Source organism: Cupressus sempervirens, chromosome 1 (assembly GCF_028749045.1).
Source record: "Cupressus sempervirens isolate cs-2001-9-10 chromosome 1, ASM2874904v1, whole genome shotgun sequence".
Classification (NCBI taxonomy): domain Eukaryota; kingdom Viridiplantae; phylum Streptophyta; class Pinopsida; order Cupressales; family Cupressaceae; genus Cupressus; species Cupressus sempervirens.
In genome coordinates, this window is record NC_143118.1 from 351,905,204 (window position 1) to 351,927,544 (window position 22,341).

Below are 22,341 nucleotides of genomic sequence, written 5' to 3' on the forward strand. Positions count from 1 at the left end.
AATTAAATTAAATTTTAATTAAATTAAAAATTAATCTTAATTTAATTTATCCACCTTAAATTATAGTTTTGAAAAATAATAGTAAAGACCGACTGATTATTGCAAGCACAAAACTGCTGGTTATTTTAAATTTTAAAAAAATTGATTATAAATATTTAAGAAAATACTTAAATATCACAAATCACAAATCCATAGCTTGATTAAAAAATATAGACCTAAAGTATATAGAGTCAGCAAGTTCCATCACATCGAAGGTGCACGATTATTCTATACTTATACAAATGAATCTGCACCGTCGATGTTGCACATTGCATATTCTAAAGCGGCCTCCCCATTACGTATAAAAACACAAATCCTACTTGTATCATCGCCACCCCTAAAAGTTCTGTCGTCAGAAAAAATAAAAGTAAATTGTCGTTTCACCATCGATATGAATTCATTTATTCGCCAGCCCATGGCACATAAAAGTATTCTTTTCATCCTCTGCACGGTCTGACTGGTGAATTCCAGGAAGCTCCATTAGGACAAACACTACCGCAGGCTTTGCTTGGTCAAAAGGCGTGGGTTTTCTTTCCCTGGTGATGAAACTATTGTAAGCCATGGATTTCTTGGCTCCCAAGCCACCAGGTTGTTTGAATAGTTGCATTCTCTCACACCTAAATCTGCGTTTTATCTTAGGATGACTTTTAGGTAAGGTATTCTTCCCGTGTGAATTGATCATCTAGGTTATTGTGATAGATTCTAAGCTTGGATAAATATACATTGAAGTTTATTGGGGTTTAATGCATAATCAGGCCCTCAGGCTTTAATAGGTTGATCGGTCTTCTGGTAGTATTGGATTGCTTTGTTGTATTGTTCTTGGAATCCTTTCTGGGTATTGCAATTGCTTTGGAAATTCTTTCTGGGTATTGAGATTGTGCTCAGAATTCCTTAGGAGTTTCCAAATTGTGTCGCGGAGCTCTTATGGGTATTGATGCTGCGTTGGGAACCGCTTCTGGTTAGTGAAATTCTTTTTGAAACATTTTCCGATTATCAGAATTTCAGCAGGAACCCCTGGGTGTTGAAATAGCGTCTGTACTCTTTTAGACTTCGAAGCTGGTTTTGGAAACCCTGTTGGTTATTGGTATTACAATTGATTTGGATCCCATGTCCGACTCAACTGAAATTACTTTCTGTTCCAGCTTAAATATTAATATACGATTGTTTTCAAAAGGTTGGATTGTCTTGATTTTGATGATGAAGTGTGTTATATATTTATAATCCTTGTTATATTACCCCTTCCCATTTAGTCTGGAAATGTGTCTTCGTTATTCGTGATACACATTGCATTTGAGCACATATGAACTGATTCTTGCTCGGACTGTAAATACTTTCTCTCCTATTTGATGTCCAAACTTGTTTACACTTTCTTACTATTTTTGGAATTTGGTGAAACGAAGTGGTCATTTTTCCTCCATTCTTCATTGTCTTGGCTAGTTTAAATTATTCTGCCAGAGCATTTGTTGTCAGGGCTAGTTAAGACCTTCTTATTCTTCCCTTGGGTTTCATCCAAGTGCCCTCTCCTCTGTGCAACACTTATTTTATCACTGCTTTTGGTAGAATTTTGGTCTTCATTAGAATGTTTTTGAAATCACTTTTGTGCTATTAAATTGCTTCGGACACCTCTTTCTGATCTTGAAATAGCAGTGGGGATCTCTACCGAGTGGCAGATGAATTAGGGCGTTTTTTGCCACTTAATGAGCCCTTGAATTGATGTTCTCAGTTTTATTGTGTTTTGAACCATGGGCAGGATGTATGTAATTGCAACGGTATCTTATTTGATCAATCAGTTTATCTAATTTAATTGGAATTTGATTTCTGTTGTGGCAGCTTAAGTGGGGTCATGCAATACTTGAAATCTTGCCAGTGAGAAGTTTTGAGTCTTATATTAAGGGCTGATATTACTGCTGGTCAGTAACATGGGGAGGCTGTTTCTGGTACAGCTAAAGGGGCGGATTTATGTCTGCAAGTCCTGCAACAATCATCTTGCAAATATTGATGAGGTTGTCTCTAAGGTAGGCAACTTGTACTTGTAGCTTGAATTTTGCAAAGGAATCACATTAATATATATTTGATTTGGGCTTTAGTCAGGTCAAATGGAGGGGCATAGAAGACTTCTTCAAAGTGGATGACTATGCTTTTGATTTCTTACGTGTCTAAGTTGTCAAGTATATTGTTTGGAATAAGCCCATACATTCATTGATTCTGGACTTTCACATTTGCTGAGGTTATTTTAATTGTGTGTTTTTAAAGCATCTTAATGCAACCTCCACAACTAGTCATTGAACTAAGACATATTTTCCTCATGTATGTTGGTATTAAGGACAAAGGGACCTGCATGGCACATAGTCATTTAAAGACTTTTTGAGATTTTGTTAGTTGGGGAATAGTGAAGGGTATAATCCTCCCATGTTGAGATTTTCACTGTCTAGCCACTTGTCCTATTGACAAAGCATTTTGGGACATGTGATGCTCTATATGTTATCCTTGTTATTTAATTTTGACCAATGCAGAATTTAATTCAATGACAATCCAATTATATATTTATGTTAAGTAATTGAAGGCTTCTACCAGTATTTATGGTCACATTTCATTTAGAAATTTGATTTTATTACTGTGAGTTTTCATTTCAGAAATTTCATTTTTCCTCATTTATGTTGCAAATAACTACAAGGAAAGGGGGTACAATTAGCACACAAGCACCTTTAGTCATCTGGTAGTAGGAGGAAAGAATGTATAATCCATTACATTTGAAATTTCACCCTCTTTCTTGGGTCATATATTATATGTTCATGGGTCAATGAGTTTGACTCAAAAAATGTACAGTTGAATCCTGATAGCAATATCACAATTCGACTTGCTGTGGAAAATATCTTAGGCTTATTTGTTGATGAGCTCAAGGGGCTTTTTAATGAATGGTTCATAAGACACAACACTTGTAGGTTTTGCAAATGGGATTGCAAGTAGAGTGGTTTTAACCATGGAGGGAACTCCATAGTTAGGCCTGCTTGAGCTGGAGTAGTACTGGAATGGGGGAGCCTCTAAGGAAGTCGCGGTTCTTCACCTTTGTGAGCACTACCTAGATGCAATGAGTGCTAAGTGTTCCATTCATTCTCATAAGAAATTAGTTTGTGTGAACCACTATGCATGAATCATGGTTCAATGAGTTTGACTAAAAAACTACATTGTTGAATCTTGATCGCAATATCAGAATTTGACTTGATGTGGAAAATTCTCCTACTTATCAATGATTTATGTGTCTAAAGTTTTAACATGTTACTTCAATAATAAATACACCTTCAAAGTTCAGAGTTTAGACAATTTTGCTTTTCAACATTTTGTGGTTTTGGCCTGATATAAGAAAATTATTGAAAACAGTAAGGTTTTTATATTTCCAATTATTTATTATAAAAAAACTTCCCAATTGAGTACTGGCTTGTCATTGAGATGATGCCCTTGTCACTGATTTTACTTTGAAAGGTCATTTTTGAGTTTATTGTTCTTAAGTCTGGAAGTTTTGCTTTCATGATAATTATGCCTTTAGTGTGCAGAACTATCTCTATTTTGCAACTTGTGATTTTGTTCAGATATGAAGCAATAATTGCATATGGTTATTGTTTTTAGTTTCAGTGGTTTATCATAAACCAAGTATCAGTTAAAGCTTGGCTTGTTATTACTATAATTACTTTGTTGTTAATTGGTTCGAATAGTCACGTTTGAGTTTTTGTTTTTAGATTTTTTTGTGGATGGTAGGAAAGAGAACTGATGGAAAGAAAATGATGTCTTATAAGAGAAAATAGTATTAGACAGGATAATTTTACCCTTTGTGAAATTAAAAGGTTGGTACTTTTCTTTTGCTAAATTACTAGATGATTCTCTTACCCTGTTATTTTGCCTCTGTGAAATTGATACAAATCTAGGTATGCTAATATTTATTTTGCTGTATCTGTATGCATTGTGGATACAGCAGTGTGTATCTGCCTTGCATTGAATCACTGGTCTAGTAGTTAAAAGGAAAAAATGACTACCTTTTGCAACAAGTCACGTATTTGGATGTTTTACTTAAAGTGGGTGAATGACATTTTTTCTTGTTCTGCCCAAGGACAAGAAAAAGGACTTTGAGCCTTAACTTTTTCAAAAAGCAACAAAATCCTAATGTTATATGAAGAATAAACTGAGCTATCCCAATCTAACAATATTGACCTTCTATCATAAAGGTTTTGCATTTAGCCTACACTGAAAATTGCAAAAGGCTTAGAAGTCTAAGTGATAGTTTATGTCAAGCAACATTGCTTCTGTGTGTTCCTGATTTTTCATTTTCCTGCCTTTTTGCTATTTTGTGTCTGATGTGAAGGATAACAGGGCATGGCCCTTTTTTTCAAAGAAAAGGAGATGCTTTCTAAAAAAGGAGGCCAAGGTGTAAGGTTCTGGATGGCCAGGAGAGGTAGCTAGACCCCATGGAATTGCCACTGGTGAACACTTTATAATATTGTAAAGAAACAAACATAAAAGTATACTGGTGTAAAAGTGTCTATATCCATGTCCTTATAACTTAGCTCTCTGGTTGTTAGTGCTCTCTTCCAAGCTGGGGATATGTTCATCTTTGATTGTACTGTGGGACATTTTCTTATCGCCCTCCCCTTTCCCAATATCCAGACAAAAGTAAATGTAGGAAAATATTCCGACTCCTAGTAATTATTCATGGTTGATTCACTTCTGAAGCGATTAGTTGATTCTCTTGATGAATAGGACATTTGTTCTTAATTTTCTTAAGCTACCTGGATTGTGCTCATGTAGAGTCCTTTAGTCAGGCTGATGGTTGACTCCAGATTGCTATCTGATTGCTTAACAGTTCCTAGTATATTTATGGAAATTAGAGTTATTGCATTATTTTTATGATAGCTGGTACTTTACTGTGAATCTAAAAATTGCTGCGAATTCACAGGCATTTTTCACTGTAGTTGTGAGGATCAGTTAGAGTGGTATGATTGATACATAAATGCATTTTGAAATTCAGTGCTATCTTTATTTAGGGCTTATAATGAGTCTAATTTCACTTTATCATTACTTATTTTTATGATGCTTTTAGTGTGTCCAATTTTGTACGATTGGGAAAATTGCAATTCTAATTGATTTTTTTGAGTTTAAATCTGCCGCTTCAGATTTATTCACTGAAATTGGGCTTATTTAAAGATTTATACATACTTATTGGTTATTGTTCAATTTTTTGCCAGACATTTCATTGCCGGCATGGGAAGGCCTATCTCTTTAACACTGTGTATGTCCCTCTCCTTTTGATAGACTTTCTAGATGTTTCTATTTTACTCTGGATGATAGATGCACTGGATGATTCAACTAAATTTTGTGCAAACTAAATTATGGACTTCGGATGAAATTCTTTCCTTCTTTGCATTGTGTCAAACAATTTACTGATATTGGATGAAACTTATTCTCCTATCATCAGACAATGATATACTGTTATTTATTCTTATATTTCTACAGTTGTAGTTTTTGTTGATTTTAAATTATTTCAAGTAAATTTTATAGGACTTACATTTGGAATTTTATACTTTATTAAAATGATTTAGTACACAGCATTCAGAAGCATGTATAAGTGGAACATAAATACAGGTATGCAACAATATATGATGCTTTATCCCCTTCTCAAATGTGTAGGTGTTGATTTTATGGGAAGATATCAAAGTTCTTGTTATCCTAGGATTCCATTAGATCCAACAAGATGTCTTGCATCTCTTTAGCTTCTAAAATGTTATATTTTCAAAGAACCAAAATTTCAAGGTTCAACAAATAGAGAACATTTATATAATAAACATTTATTTAGTTTTCAGAATAATGATGGACTGTTACTCAAGACTTCTGATAGGATCTTGTGTCTTTACATGACTGGCTTTATTTAAGATAATCAACAAGTGGATAGTTGAATTTCAGCAGATTCATTGGAGATTATTCAGATTTAATAGCAAGTTTCCAAGTTTCAGGGACAGCCATGATATTCCATGTTTTTAGAGATGGTCTGTCACTCCCTTTTCATATTTTAGTGATGGAGAGGGGGCAATTATGAAAATATTTTATAATTAATTTAATGTTTGACATTCTAACTGCAAAAAATATTAAAGAGTAAGGGAATCTGTAACTGATTATTATTTATTTATGTAAGTGATATGAGTAAAGTGAACCTTTTATGAAGTTTGAAAATTCAACTATCAATTGATCAAATGTTCATATGTTATTCATCAATTTCAGGCAGCAAAATAGAAAGTTCAATATTCGAAGTTCAATGGTTTATTTAAGTCATTGTTAAATGAAATGCCATGGCACAATACTGGTTGTTGGAACTACCAAACTCTCTAGTTCACACAATTAAGCACCAACCAACATTGTATGTGTTCTTCGGTCCCCATCAATCTTTGTTGTGTTGTTGGAGTCTCCTTATACCCAATCATTTTGTGATTCATAAGTCACAAGGCATTGTGCATAGCCATAAACTACCTTGATGTCCTAGAATTAATCTTGTTCCTCTTGATAGAGTGGATGAAATTGCATGTGGACTAGTTATTTTGAGCAACAAAGAAATTACAGACTTGTGGTCTGAGTTTAATATTACATCATTCCTGTAAATTTAACAATTATTAGCAGCGTTTCAGCTCACATATATCGGGGAATGGAAATAGGAGGTAGAACAACCTTTCTTATAATATAGGATAATGAAAAATTCTATATATATGTTTTTTTATTGAATGAAAAATGTATAGAACTTTGAGCATGCCTCTGGGCCTCCCTATATTGCATTTGAGTTTCTAATATTTGTGCTGTTTGACACTCATTGCAACGTGGGAAATGTCTTGAGGCATTAATAATGTATGCTTCGCAAAATAAGCTATATGAACCATCAAACTTGAGTATTCTAATATTACTTGGAATATTTTCATGTATCCAACCTATATAAATATGCTAGCTAAGAACCACTCTTCTATGTTCTGTAACAGAAATCAGGAACTACTTGACAGTTACTAATTTTATTTCCATCAAAAGAAAGTAATTTCAGAAGCACTTAAAAACAAATCAGGACATACTAAAACATTGTGAAATCACATGATGAAATTTAACAGTGGAAATAGTATTCAATAAATTGAAAAATATATATACAATGGTACAAAGGACTTTCGTCAAGTTTTAAGAATCAAGATGTCTTTTTTGGTTGTCTTTGTATATCTCACTGATTTTAAGGTAAAGTTCTGATTATATGACAAGTCTAATCTCAGATACCTAGAGGTTACTGCTCAAGGAACAATTACACTGCAAGTGTATTTTTCATCTAGGCTAATGTGTAAAGATTGCATTCTTTAGGCCTTAAATGAAAAGATATTAATAGGTTAAGGTTTTACTTTTAATTCTATTGCATAGTTGAGTTTTGTGTATTGTAATATAATCATATCTTGTATGTTTAGTTCCATTTACCAAGTTAAGCTTTGCACTCAGTAATTCACATCTGACTTTTATTATTGTCACAATGTTGTTTGTACAGTGTGAATGTATCTGCCGGGATACTAGAGGAGAGACTGATGACAACTGGAATGCACACTGTTGCTGACATCTACTGTAACACATGTCACCAAATTGTTGGTTGGAAATATGTGAGTTCTTCTCCTAAAATGTGTTGTGAAGTTTGCATTTTAAAAGGATTTTCATTCACATGTTGGATATTATCATCAATGGTTTCTTTTGATGATCATTCCTCTTCTTTATGATTGTCTTGGATGATAGGAGTTTGTCTTGTGTGAAATAAATAATGTCATGCTCATGACATTTGAATTGCTGTTTAAGATTTTGCATCAAAAGCTTCATTTTCTCCTTTAAATAAATCAAAATCCCTGTTTTTCATGAGGAGAGAAAACCTACATTCATAATGATATTCACAAAAGAACACCAGAACTTAGAAAAGATTCTATTTCATTTCTCTAGAAACTCACCATATCTTTGACAAACAGTTTCTCTATCAACCTGTTCTTCCTTCAACTTGCCAGTGCTTTCCTGCTTGGGTCTCTGCATTTCTAATCTCTTGTGAAGTATGTTCCCAAGTTCATAATTTTTTATGCCTCTCATTTGAACTAGGATGCTTCTTTCTTAACTTATGAAGTCTCTATCTTGTATGCATTCTCAAGCTCTTATCTCCATTCATCGTTTTTATTTCTTATCTTCTGCGGCTTTCATTACAATTGTTGTTATTCAATACTCACAGAGGGTTAAATTGAATTAGTTTGATGTCTGCTGTCTGCCGTGAAGATTGAAGCTGAAATATTTGGTGTATTTTCTTATCTTCCCATTCTCAAGCTCTTATCTCCATTCATGGTTTGTACAAGAGGGCAGGCCACAGAGGCATTATTAGGGGGTGAGCGGAATCTTAGCTAGAAATTAAAGATGCGGCTGAAATGATTCCTGTCAACTACTGAATCTCTCTTTTGTAGCTTTCCAGCTGAACGATACACATCCTGCAATTGTAGTGTTAATGTGGATGTTGGTTGATGAGGATAATGTGGAATGGAATAGAGCTTGGGAAATTGTTAAGAAGGTTTTGTGTTTGTCTCTGCTCTGCTCTCTGTTGTTATCTTCTTTCTGCTCGATACTGGCTTTTCTTGGTTGCTCCAGGCTGTGTCTTTCATTTCTGTGGGGCATGTTTTGGCATGTTTTCGGTGTGATGCTATCATAGTTGCTGGGTGCTTTTTTGCTGTTGTCTCGTGCTTTAGCTTGGTTTTGGCTTCATTTTCTCTTGCTTCTTGCCTGCCTGTGGTTCAAGCACCGTCTCCTGTGTTTGTTTCTCTTTCTGGCTTTGTTTTGGTGCCTCCCGCAGGTTCTCTTCATCTGGTCTTTGCTCATTGTGTGGCTGTTTTTCTTGTTCAGCCTGGTGTCTTCTGTGCTTTTGGTGCATGTTTCTTCCTGTCTCGTGCTTTGAGCTCCTCTCCGCTTCTTCCGAGTTTATTGGGCTTCCTGCAGGTGCTGTCTGCTGTCTTCGATCCCAATCGGGCCTTCTGCTGTGGCTCGCAGCATTCTGCTGCTGCTCCCTGGCCGTGCCTGCAGTTATTGTCTTGTTTGGTCCTTCCTGGCCACTCTCTGCTGCGGGTTTTTGTGTGTTTGAACCTACTTCAATCCTGTTCTCTCCTCTTCCCTCCAGCTCTAGTGCTCCGCTCTGCTCCAGTGGTTTCCTCCACTTCTGGTTTGTCTCTGCCAGTGGTCCTATTGTTCAGTGACTTCATGGACTCCACTCTCTCTCAAACTCCGTCTATTACCTACCAGCAACTGAGACTGAATGGTGAAGATTGAAGCTGGAAACCAGAAGCTTCAAGACTCTGTTTATTTCCTAACCACATCTTTGAATGATCTGAAGCAACATGTTTGTTCTAACTCTATGCTTATCAATGACTTTTTTGCAACCTTTACCACAAACAACAACAAACATCAAATTTCATATTGAATCCATTATTGAACAGATTGGGGAAATTTGTATCATCATTGATAAGTAGGCCAAACTGGTTAGCAAACAAACCTCCTAGATTTTGGAATCAGTACAGCAAATTAAGTCTTGGGCCTCCATTTGTGTCAATGCCAGTGCTGCACCTCTTTCTGGTGTTGAAATGATTGTACAGGAGGAGTTGGCTGATGAGTGTGTTAGGCGCACCTGAGAGCTCAACTTGGGAGTTTAGGGCCTTTCTCTGTAACCTTTACCACAAAAAAAACAAACATCAAATCTCATATTGAATCCATTATCAAACAGTTTGGAGAAATTGGTATCATCAAGGATAAGTAGGCCAAACTGGTTAGCAAACAAACCTCCTTGATTTCGGAATCAATACAGCAAGTTAAGTCTTGGGCCTCCATTTGTGACAATGCCAGTGCTGCACCTCTTTCTGGTGTTGAAATGATTGTACAGGAGGAGTTGGCTGATGAGCGGGTTAGGCGCACCTGAGAGCTCAACTTGGGAGTTTAGGGCCTTTCTTTCCTCTGCTGACCCCATTCCAGTTAGATACTCCTTCCTCAGCGACTAATTAGGCATCTCAAATATTACACTTGATAGGGTTGGGGTTGCTTCGGATGACACTTTTTTTCCCTCGGGTTCCTTTTATTGACCGATCGGCTCCGGGTTGTTAGAGCGAAGAGGAAGCTTCTCTCTTCCTACTAAGATTTTTCTTGATGAGGATCTTGCAAATTTAGAGGTGGCTAAGCTAAAGCACTCTAGCGAACTTGTTATGGAGGCTAAACGCAACGAGAAGTGGGACAATTATTTAGAACCTTGTAGCTATTATTCATGATTCTGCCCTAGTTGGCAACCAAGATCAGCCCTTAAGGCCAAATGATGTTCTTGACAACAATTGGGCGAGAGGAAGCCTCTTAGTGGTTCCATGCTTGTCAACTGCTGGAATGAGAATATCACCTTATGGTCCTTGCTCGGTCTTTTTCATTATGCTGCTAGTTCTGTGGATATTCTTGTTGTTACCAAGACACATGAGAGTCCTTTCCATCCTCTTTTTGGACTCGCTGGATACTAGTGGCCCCTGCTTGCAGCGACGAGGTCAGGACTTCTGGTGAGGTTAGGGGATCAGGTTGTGTTGCCTGCTTGATTTGTGACCATCTCTTTAGTACTACTTTTGTTGTTTTCTCTGACACATTGGTCAAATTCCTGTGGATCTGTATCTGCTGTATTGCTTAGCATCATAGATATATCTTCACTACAGTCTGCTATTTTCCATTGGCCTCCTCATCCTATGCAGTACATAATGCAGGGGATAGTGACCCTTTTGTTGATTTACACAAGTGCATTTCCAAATTCTCGACCATGGGTGACATCATTATCTTATGGGATTCCAATGCACTAACCATAGATATTTAGAGCCCCCTCCATAATTGTGAGTCTGATTTGATTTGTACTTCTGAGGTAGATTGAACTAGCTTGGGTCTTCAATACTTCGATGAAGATAGCCAGGGGCCTCTTACAAGTTATGGGTGCCATCTTCTCCAATTTTGTGAGGCTTCTGGCTTGGCGATTTTGAATGGGCTCCCTTGTTTCCTTGACTCTAGGTTCTTCACCTGCTGACTATTGTGGTGGCACGATTGTTGTGGACTATGCTATCTCCTGTGCCTGCTTCAGCATCTCAATTCCTCCCCTTAGCTGACCAGATCCTTCTTAGCTTCTCTTTCAACATCTCCCCACCCCCTCGCCTCTCTCCCCCTCACCCTGCCATGTTGAACCTCACTTGTACGTCCTTTTTCTTTTCTAAGATTGATTGTGACCTCTTTATCCTCTATCTTAGATGACTCCTTCCATAGGCTTCCTCCATGTTTGATCTTTTGGCTAATGCTCTTTGGGAGGCTGCTTTGCTCTCCATCCCCCATTGAACCAGCCCCTTTCCCCTCAGTCCCACACAGAGGAACACTTGTCCTATGAACTAGTGGTTCAATGATGACTTCAAGTCCTTCCACCATTCAATTCGCTCGGCCTTCACCTACCACTCCTTTTCCTTCGCCTAACTAGAACTCTCCTCAGAGCTATCAGATTTCCACAATCCATAAATACTATCAAATTTGATTTCTGGGCATGATTGTGTGAGTTTTTTTGTCATCAACATTTTGGATCATACTACATGATCCATCATCAGGATGCAAGAGAATCAAGGAGAACAAAAAAAAAAAATGGAATACAGATCTAGGAAGGGATGTTTTTTTGGAATCTGGTGTCTATAAGGTTTGATGCTCATGTGGCACCCCCTTACATAGGTGAAACTGGGCATTCTTTCCACACTAGGATCAAAGAACATGCTGCAGACATTAAGCATGATCGAGTTGTCAAGTTTGCCTTGGTGGAGCACTCCTCGGCCACTAAGCATCATATTTGCTTAGAGGACACGCAAATCGTGTTCAAGGAAGATAATTTTTTCAAGAGGAAACTCAAGGAGGCTATTGAAATCAATAACAACCCGTCTAACCTTAATTGAGATGATGGTTGGAGCGTGAGCACCTCCTGGCAACCCCTATTAAGATAATATCTTATACTTTCTATAATAGTCAACTACTTGTCTGTAGTCCGTCTTTCAGTCTAGATAGGAATGTTTCCTATCCCGTCTCTTTTTTCTTCAGTCTAGATAGGAATGTTTCCTATACTGTCTCTAGTTTTGTTTCTAATTCCGTCTTCAGTCTACGTTGTTTCTTTTAGAAACAACGTCCTTGTAATTCTTTATAAGGAACACATTTGTTCCTCTGTTAATTAATCAATCATCCGGAAATCTGTTAATCTGCCAACTCTTCTTGAATCTTGTAACATGGTATCAGAGCCAATTTTCGTAATTATTTTGTGATCCTTGCTTTCTAAAAACCTTGAGCTTTCAACTAGGTTTTTTTTTTTTTTCCTAAGGTTTTTGTGTCTGAGATTTCGACCAGTCTGCCCTAAAAATCGTGACTTCCAAACACGTTTTTCTGCAACTCCCGTCATCTGCAAAACGTGTGGAAATCGTGGACGATTATTTGCAACTTGCGATTTTCCTTTTTTGCTCCCGTGTTCTGAAACTCGCGTTTGTGGCTAAGGAACTCCTGCCTACACCTGACATTCTGTTCGCACCCACGCCTGGTTTTCATTTTCACTCGCGCTTGGTATTTTGCTCATGACTGGTATTTTCGCCTACGCCTGGTATCCTTTTTTCTCTGCAAATCAAAACCAGAAGTTGCGTATTTCCTTTTGTGTCTACCTGCATCTGCAAATCACACCATATCCATCTATAAACACACGATTTTTGGAAGTCGTTTTTAGGCATTTTTTTGTGCAAACGTTTTTTCTATAACAGCCTACAACCTACAATATCGACCATTTTTGGAGTTAAAACTCCAATCTTTAGTGCGTCCTCTGCCTCTAATAGAACTCTGTAACGAAAACGACCATTTTTATCAAGAAATCTGAAGTTTTTTCAAGCTTTTTTCAGCCAGGGCCGTTTTTTTCGAAACCCTAATTTTTGGGGTCGAAAAAATATTTTGTTTGTAGATTCTTGGTGGGTTTTTCAAGAGCTCAACTGGGTTGTCGACCGTTTTTCTGTGTGCCTCGATTTTCAAGCCAGCGGATCCAGAAAACGACAGCAGATTCCTTTTGGGTTTTTCGAGCTCTCTTCAGGGTCATTCTCTGATTCTTCTGGGTCTTTCATATTTTTGCCTCGAAGAACGTGCCTTCACAAATTTTCATAGTTTTTCATTGAAAAATGTGCCATGGCATCTCTGACAAATATTCTGCGCGAACATAATTCCAAATTCAATGGTCGCAATTATGGAACCTGGAAGCAGCGCATCATCGCAATCTTCGAATATCGCAACACCGCTCAACTTGTTCTGGGTGTTACGCAGCATCCGACTTCTCCGGGTCCTGATCAAGATACATGGGATCTGAATAATCGAGAGGCAGTAATGCTTCTCAAACTATCCGTAGCTGATGACCAGCTTTCTCAGATTCCATCCGGCAAGACAACTGCCGAAATCTGGACACATCTAAAAGGTCTTCATGAGACTTCCGACAAGAGCAGAGCCATCTTTCTAAAAAACACTCTGTTTTCTATTGTCATGGATGAGCGCACCTCGCTCCAGGCACACCTGAATCGGATTTAGGAAATCCGTGATCAGTTACTTGCCATCGATCGCAAGATGGAGGAAGAAGATATTATGGTAATCACTCTTTGGAGTTTACCAAAATCCTATGAGCATTTTATCGAGACTCTCAACATCACATCTACTGGTGTTGATCTAAAATTCACTGATCTCTGCACCCTGCTACTTCAGCAAGATCGGTGGAAACAACAGTTTGGTAGCAGCTCCAGTTCCACCTCCACTGAGCAAGCCTTTGCTGCAAAATCCTTTCAACAGAACATTGGCAACCATCAGTCTTCTCAGCCTTCCCAGCATCAACCTTCTGCTCAATCCTTGGATGGCTCTACGTGTACAGTGTAATTACTGTCACAAGTTCGGCCATATGAAATTCGAGTGCCGGAAACATTTGGCTGCCCAAGCAAGGCAAAATGCTTCCCAGCCAACAACACAAGTTGTCGAGCTTCCTGATCAAGGCGAAGCTGCATTTTTCGCCTTCTGAATTTGTTTCTGTTTTTCCTGGGTTTGTTGATTTTCTCCTCAAAAATCATTTCAAGTTGTTTGTAATACGCAAGGTTGTGTGAGATTATGGGTTTCACCGTTTTTTCCACAAAAACGAAGTTTTGTAATTGCAACTTATTTTGAGTCATAGCACTCTTCTGGCAAAGCTTCTTGGTTTCAGCATTCTGTAGATCCAGGGAGGGTCTCAGTTATCACAGAATGTTCCGACATCCGTACGTTGACCATTAAGGGAGGGTATTAAGATAATATCTTATACTTTCTATAATAGTCAACTACTTGTCTGTAGTCCGTCTTTCAGTCTAGATAGGAATGTTTCCTATCCCGTCTCTTTTTTCTTCAGTCCAGATAGGAATGTTTCCTATCCTGTCTCTAGTTTTGTTTCTAATTCCGTCTTCAGTCTACGTTGTTTCTTTTAGAAACAACGTCCTTGTAATTCTTTATAAGGAACACATTTGTTCCTCTGTTAATTAATCAATCATCCGAAAATCCGTTAATCTGCCAACTCTTCTTGAATCTTGTAACAACCCCTATTATCTTCTCTTCCTCCCCCTCCGCATCTTGGTCGTTCATCCTAGCTCGGGCTTTCCTCTTTCCCTTCCTTCCCCCTTGCATGCTGGTTTCGTCTCTCTGTTTTTTCCGCCCACCCCCCCATCCTCCGTCTGGGTTGTGGCCTTCCTTTTTCTTGCCTCCCCCCCCCTCGCCCTTCTTCGCTCTCTCTCTCTTCCCTTTCTCTCCCTCTCCTCCTTGTGCCTCTTCCTTAAGTTTTCTATCACTCGATCCCTCTCTCTCGTTTCCATGTATTCTTTCAGCTTTTTGTTTTTTCTTTTATTGCTATCATCATTAGGTTCTTCCCTTTTTCCTTCTCTAGTTTTATCCTCTCGCTGCTCTTGTTCGAGTCCTTTAGCCCATTTTTTGTTTGAGGCCTTTATATTTATTCCTATTTTCATTCGAGCCCTCTCCTTGTTTTTTCTCCCCTTTTCGTTTCTTCATTTTGTTGTCCCCTTTTGTTCTTCCTCTTTTCTTCTTTCTTACTCTGTTATATATATATATATATATATTCTTTTATTCTTTTATATAGGTTTATATATATATTTATTTGGTTACATCTTTTTTTCCATATTTACATTTATTTTGCTATTTATTTTTTACATATATATATATATATATATATATATATATATTTATTGTTATTTTTATATTTTAATTTTTTCTTATTTATTGCTTTATATTTTTTTTGCATTTATATATTTTTATATTTAGGGTGGTGGGTTATTTATTATCTTTATTTTTATTAGGTAGTATTTATTTTATAGTTTGTCCTTCTTTTTCTAATTTTTATTGATTCTTTCCTTTTTTAGCTAGTGTTCGTTAGCTCTTTCCTTTCATTATTTTTCTTTATTTTCTCTTTTTCTCTTATTTTATTTTTTATTTTTGCTCCTTTTTAAATTTATATTTATTTGCTTTCATTGATTCATTTTTGATATATATTGATATAAATATCTTTATTTATTCACTTATTTATTATTTTTGTTTTTTTCATTTCTTTATATATATATATTGGTATTTTTAATTGTCATTTTTTCATTTTTATTGCTTTATATTTATTATTAAATTTTTGTAAAATATCCATATATATATATATATATGGTTGTAGGTTATTTATTATTATTATTTTTATTTTTATTAGGTTGAATTTATTTTCTTAGCTCTTTCCTTTCCTTCTATTTTTAATTCTCTCTTTCTCTTTTTCTTATTTTCGCTCCTATTTAGATTTATATTTATTTGTTTTCGCTGATTTATTTTTTGATTTATATAGATATATATATATATCTTTATTTATATTTATATATTATTTTTTATCTTTTTATATTTCTATTCCTTAATTTATTTATTCTTGTTCTCACACACATTTTTATATATAGACCCTCACACACACACACACACACACACACACACACACACACACACACACACACATATATATATATATATATATTTGTACCTTTTTTATCTTTATATTCGCTCTTATTTTATTTATTAACTCCCCCTTTTGGTTCTTTCTGTTGCCTTTCTTTTCTTTTCCTTTTTTGAGAGTTGTCTCTTTTTATGTTTTATTTTTTATTTTACTTTCTTCTGTTTATTGTGCACCGTGTCTTCCTAGTTTTGGGTGCCCTTTCCATCACCCCAGCCTTTTTAATCTCCCTTCCTAGATCTGCATTCCACACACACACACACACACACACACACACACATATATATATATATTTTGTTCTCCTTGATTCTCTTGCATCCTGAGGATGGATCATGTAGTATGATCCGAAACATTGATGACAAAAAAACTCACACAATCATGCCCAGAAATCAAATTTGATAGAACTCTCCTACCACTGCCTTTGTCATAAGTAGTTTTTCCTCTCGTCATAGTGTTGGTCCCTTTGTGCTCCCCCCACTTCCTCCCTCCCTCCCTCCTTCCACAACGCTTTAGTCACCCACACCTCCACTCTTTACATGTCCCCAACCAACCTTCCCTCCACCTTACTCCCCTGACCCATTGCCATCTCTTCACCTTCTCTAGCGTATGTGAGGCTATCAGATCTATGAGTAGCAGCAGGACAACGAATGAGGACGGGTTACAGGTAGAACTCTTCAAGCTTGGCTATACGGTTTTGGGCTCCTTCCTTGTGCTCTTTAATAGAGTAGTTTGCATTGATTTTCTTAACTCCTAATCAAGACACATAATCTATTTGATTCATAAGGCCGAGTCAGTTTCAGACCTCAACAATTACAAGACTATCATATTGGGAAAACTTTTGCCAAAATCTATGCTACAATGTTGAACACTATATTATCTAGAGCTCGATAGGTGACATTGTCGTGCAAGGGTCAAGCCAATTGCATCGATTTTCAAACCATGGACCATGTTTTGACATAGCTAATTATTGTTCAAGAGGCTTGACATTGCTTGATGAAAGTCTACTATTGCTTTGTAGAATTTTGCAAAGCTTTTGCCTCTGTTCCCTGGTGGCGCTTCTTCAGAGACTTAAAGACATTGGGATTTTTGCGACTCTCTTGGCAGCTATAATGAGATTATCGAGACTGTGGTGGGCAGGTTCAAGACTTTGCAGGGGTTCTCCAACCCAATCTAGAGTACCATTGGCGTGAAGCAAGGGTATCCTCTCTCTCCCACCTTATTCGCCATATACTTTGATGAGCTCAAGGCTTTTCTTTGAGATTCCTTCCTCCTAGGTGATGATTGTTATTTACACTAGTTCTTGATCTCCATTCTCTTATTTGCCAATGATGTGGTTCTTTTGGCCTCCTCTCTAGAGGGTTTTCAGCGGCTTCTTGATGGTTTGGCCTCCTTTTGTGACTTGAGACAATTAGTTGTGAACATGGGCAATACTCAGGTGATTATCTTCAATTGCTTGAAGACCTCCTATCTTCACTTCTATTTCTAGGGTCATGAGATCGAGATTGCTTCCTCTTACACTTATCTCAGGGTCAAGTTATCTGGACCCTGCTTTAGCTTGAGACTTGCCATTTAGCCCATGGTCAACTGGGGGTTAGGTTCTCCAACTATGTTGGAGAGACAATGCTTCAAACATCACTTTCAAGACACTACGTCCAAGTTGGCCCTTATGGACTCGTGGTCATACCGACCATGCTCTATGACTTAGTTACGTGGTGGCCCTCTTTTGTGGACCGATTATACCTTGGTTGAGAGGGTCATGTCCCTTCTCTTTCAACTCATCATCATATGTCAGCATTCTACTCCTCATAGTGTCATTTTGGCCGAGTTTGGTGCTCATGCCTTAAAGCTTGGAGCCATCTTTGACTTGGTCTTGTTCCTTCATCGTCTTTGGGGTTTTGTGAATTCTGCTGATTGGTGTCACATATACTCTTACTTGGCCTACTACTCTTTTGTGGTTGTTAATAGTACTGACCCTGATGGCAGAGCTTGATGTTGGTATGTCTCGGCTTTTACTTTGTTAGGCTCGATCGGGATGAAGATTGATTGTCTCTCTCCCTTCCAATTCTCTTTGGATTCTCTCGCTTAATTCTTTTGATTACAATAGGAGTTGAACGGACATGTTAGACTTGACATATACAAACAATATATCATCACAACTTGGAGTAACCCTCCGGGTGGTCTCCATCTGAGGATGGCCTATAATGTTGAACACTTTATGGATATTCAAGATGAGGTTATTGTGCTCCCTTTCTACTTGTCATGACGATAAAGCCATATTCTCTGCATCTAATTGGGATCCTTTAGAGTTAGTTCCCATCGGATCCACTTCCAGACAGATCACCAGATTGACAGAGTCGACCGGATTTGTCACCTTTGTGCCTTGCCGAGACTAAGACTTACTTTATCTTTTGGTGTCCCACTTATTACAAGATCAGGAGGAGGTTTCACTGCCTGTCCAGAGAGTGCAGATCCCTTTCATCCTTCTTTAGATACATTGATCAGATGTGTCTTGCTCTTTACCTCTAGCAGGCCATGCGGCTTTGTGATGACACTTTGCAGGATCTATTCCCTTTGAGACATATTTCTGATCAGCTTATCAATTTCTTTTTCTCGCTGATGTCTCCTGCCTGAGGGATGAAGCAGCCACTCTACCCTCCTACTTCCAGCCACACTAGGCTTGTGAGACCTTGCAATGGGTTCACTCAGCAGCATCAGTCCATCTTTAGCGGTATTTTGAGACGGTACAGGGCTCACCTTTGCCTTGGACCTTATCCTTCTGTGGTGGACTTTTTCCTGCTAGGAAGGACCTCTAATCTTCCTTGGTCTTTTTCTTTGTTGTTTGTTCTTTTTCTGGTCACGGCAGTCACCTTCGTTGTATGCTTTCAGTCCCCTAGACCCTTTTGTGGTCTCTTGTTGGACATTAATATATTTATCTTATCTTATGTTTTGGCTTTGTTGAACTTGGTGACATGTCTGCAACGTGTCAATTGCTTGCTTCTTGCTGCAACCATGCCACCTGTTTGAAAATCTCATTGGACTATTGATCTTTGGGTGCAACACATGTTGGATCTTTTCTTAACTAAAAATTGAGACTTTTTTCTACGTTTCTAAACTCTCTGCTTTTATGTAGAGACTCTTGACAATAAGCTGTCATATGTTTTTCTTAATTCAAATTCTTTTCTGCTGGATGTGGCAGCTGTTCCAATTGCAGACTTGTTTGGCAAACTGTTTTATTCTGGTTTCAATCTTTAACTCAACCTAGCATAAGATATCTCTGTTAACCATCATTTCTTTTATCTCTCTCTTCTCAAAATGGTGACTACTTACACTCCTCCCATTGTAGACTGCAGATTTGATTTCTGTGTTCGTAACACAGAGGGAGACTAGCTCTGTGCTTGACTGTATATGTGTCATGCACAACATCGAATGAAATGTGCTCACAATCAAAATGTTATTGCCATGTAAGAATTTTGTTTCGTGAATTAATATTCTGAAAATGGCCATGCTCATGTCCACTTAAGAACAGTTCCAACCAACGGTGGTGCAGTAACTGTCTAAAATACATTCAAGGTAGGTCCTCATGCACTTGTTAAGTTAATTTAGGCTAGCAGTGGCTGCTTAGTTTTTCTAAGAGCAATTTGTGGAGCTGGTGGTCCCTTGATTATTAAATTTTGCTGCTTATTTTAGCAGTGATCATTAATTGTATGTTTGAAGACAATCCCAATAATAAATTTTGTAGATGAAATTTAGAAAACAAATAGGATGCAACTTAAAAAGAGGGAAAATAATTTGTGGAGTCAAATGTCAGTTTTGAAAGTAAGCAGTTGCTGCTTGTTCCAGCACCCCTATTTTTAAAGCTTATTTGTAATTCTTAAACAATAGCTGCTCCACTAAAGCTGGGAAAGAGTCCATTTTATCTTATTCCTGTGATTGAAAATTTGCATGGGAACACTTCATTTGCTCAAATTATGTAGAATTTGGACTTAAGCAGCTGTATGGGGCCATTGGGTTAGGAATTGTACTTCACAAATAATTCAGGTGTCACCACAAAAGGGAGTATATTGCCACCCATTCCATTTGGGGGTTCTGGCCATGTTTTCTATTTTGGGATCAAAATGTAGCCCGTTCCTTGTATTTTGTGAAAGTGGGGAATTCCTTGTAGTTCACATCACAGCAAACAATGTTTTGCTCCAAATTTCATACCAAAAGTAGTTCGGAACTTCCAATTTTATCATTTTTAATTTTCTTAACTGTGCTAAATAGTCCACCTGCAGTATTTACTCATTAGTTTGCAAAACTTCTAGATCTGGAAGAAAGCTTTGATACACAGAATTCTAGCTGTTGTAGGCAGATATTTGCTTGTAAATTTGTAATTTCCAAATGTCAGTCAATTTTCCATCAATGTACTTTCAAAACCTGGAAAATGAAACTGATGTTCTTTAACAACATTTTAACAGCTAGTTTTGCATTTACTATATTCCTTGCCTTCAGTGCCTCACATAGCTTTGGAAAATTTCAACATTTAGAAATCAATTCTGGTACACAGGTTCCTAGCTTTGTAGGTAGATAATCTTACAAACATGATTTCCAATTTTTAGCTGATTTTCCATTAATCTAACCTTTCTGACCCTGGAATGAAGCTATGTTAGTGTCACGTCGGTGTTAGTAATGTTAAATTATTTGTATGTATAGGATAATATAGATTTATGTTATGAGTATACATTGATTAGAGTTGTAAAAGCAACTCTAATAAGTAGGGAGTTTTTCCTATACTTCAGGTACCAAAACTTGTGTGTGTAATGTATTGAACAACTATTAAATAATATTATTACATTTTTTCTCTCTCTGAGACAAACTTGGCATCAGAGCAGGAAATTAATGTAAGAAGAATGGAATGATGAAGGGTTGTGACTCTTGTGAAAGATGGTAATTATGAAAGGTTGTGACCATTGCAGAAGGGAATGGTATATATGTAAGGGTAGTTGGAGATGAGTATAAGGGAAGTTTAAAAGGAGCAGCAGCAATGAAAGAATATAATTCAGATTCTAAGAGCAGTCTGAAAAGATGAATAAGAGTAGGCATTAAGGAAATAAAATAGAAGAACTCCATTTGATGAAATAGATCAATCTAAGAGATTATTCTGATATGAGAAATCAGACCCCAGATATATATACAGCTGTTGACATTGTATCCATGAATTGGTATGGATTTTAAGAAGTATTTTATGACATTACCCCTGATATATACTGCCTATAGATAATAGTGCGCTCTATCTGCCCACATGGCCATTATGGATAATGATGCATTTAAGCTGCCTATATACTGTCAATCTGTTAGATGCATTACTAGTTATTGAGAGTAAGAGGGTTAATAAAGAATCAAAGATTTTAACGATTTAAAACTTATTTCATGCACCCTGTATTGAGTATCACTTAAAAACACTATAATATCATCAAATAGAAGCTAACATACATAAACAAAGAGCGTAACTGATAAATCCATCACATATGTAAAATGTAAATTGTAATTTGTAGCTAAGTAAATAGAAAACATAGGATCATATGTCATAGATATATAGAATTATAAATGTTGTTGAATCATAAATGTATTTAAGATGAAGATCAATAAAACCAATGACATCAAATTATAAATGCATGTAAGATGAATATCCATGAAACTTATGTCTATCTGAAAACAAAATGAAGTGACAAGTCTATTTGCAATAGCTCTAGCTCAAGTTTATCTCTCACCTTTCCTCTCTTTCTGTCATGCTTAATGAATAGAAGGCCTTTTAGGGTTATAAGAAAGAGAAATCTGAAAAAAAATCATTCAAAAAGTTGTATTTTTTTGTCCTGATTTTCCAGCCGATTCACGTGATTCATGCCAAGAAATTGCCAATTTAATTCACCAATTCACAAAAAATCGCTTGGCTTGAATCGAACTGCTGGCATGAATCATGTGAATTGCCACGATTCTCGTTACTCTGTTTACATATATGTGTGTTTGTCATAATCAATCACACATGAGATGGAGGAAATAAGATAGGGAATGCAGTGTACTGGCTCCCTAGAATGTATGCAACTCTAAGAGGGGGAATTTGGTCATAGTGGACATTCTTGCCCCTTGTTGGATGTCCTAAGGGTGGAACCTGTCGCTTGTTGGATGTTCTTGCTGCTTAT

The 22,341-nt window shown here is 37.1% G+C and overlaps 1 protein-coding gene across 5 annotated transcripts in view; it reads left to right on the top strand.

Moving 5' to 3' along the window:
* The first annotated feature begins 372 nt into the window (after window positions 1–372).
* The window catches only part of LOC149577682 (protein yippee-like), a 33,208-nt gene continuing 11,239 nt past the window's right edge, over window positions 373–22,341 (top strand). For 2 of the 5 annotated variants that reach the window (XM_089825070.1, XM_089825037.1), the window contains exons 1-4: window positions 373–690; window positions 1,870–2,054; window positions 5,274–5,317; window positions 7,586–7,694. In XM_089825070.1, the coding sequence (XP_089681196.1) occupies window positions 1,959–2,054; window positions 5,274–5,317; window positions 7,586–7,694 (249 nt within the window). In that variant the 5' untranslated portion in view covers window positions 373–690; window positions 1,870–1,958. Of the gene's footprint in view, window positions 998–1,869; window positions 2,055–5,273; window positions 5,318–7,585; window positions 7,695–22,341 lie in introns of all 5 variants that reach the window. The other 3 variants (XM_089825046.1, XM_089825053.1, XM_089825062.1) reach the window with 3 other exon arrangements.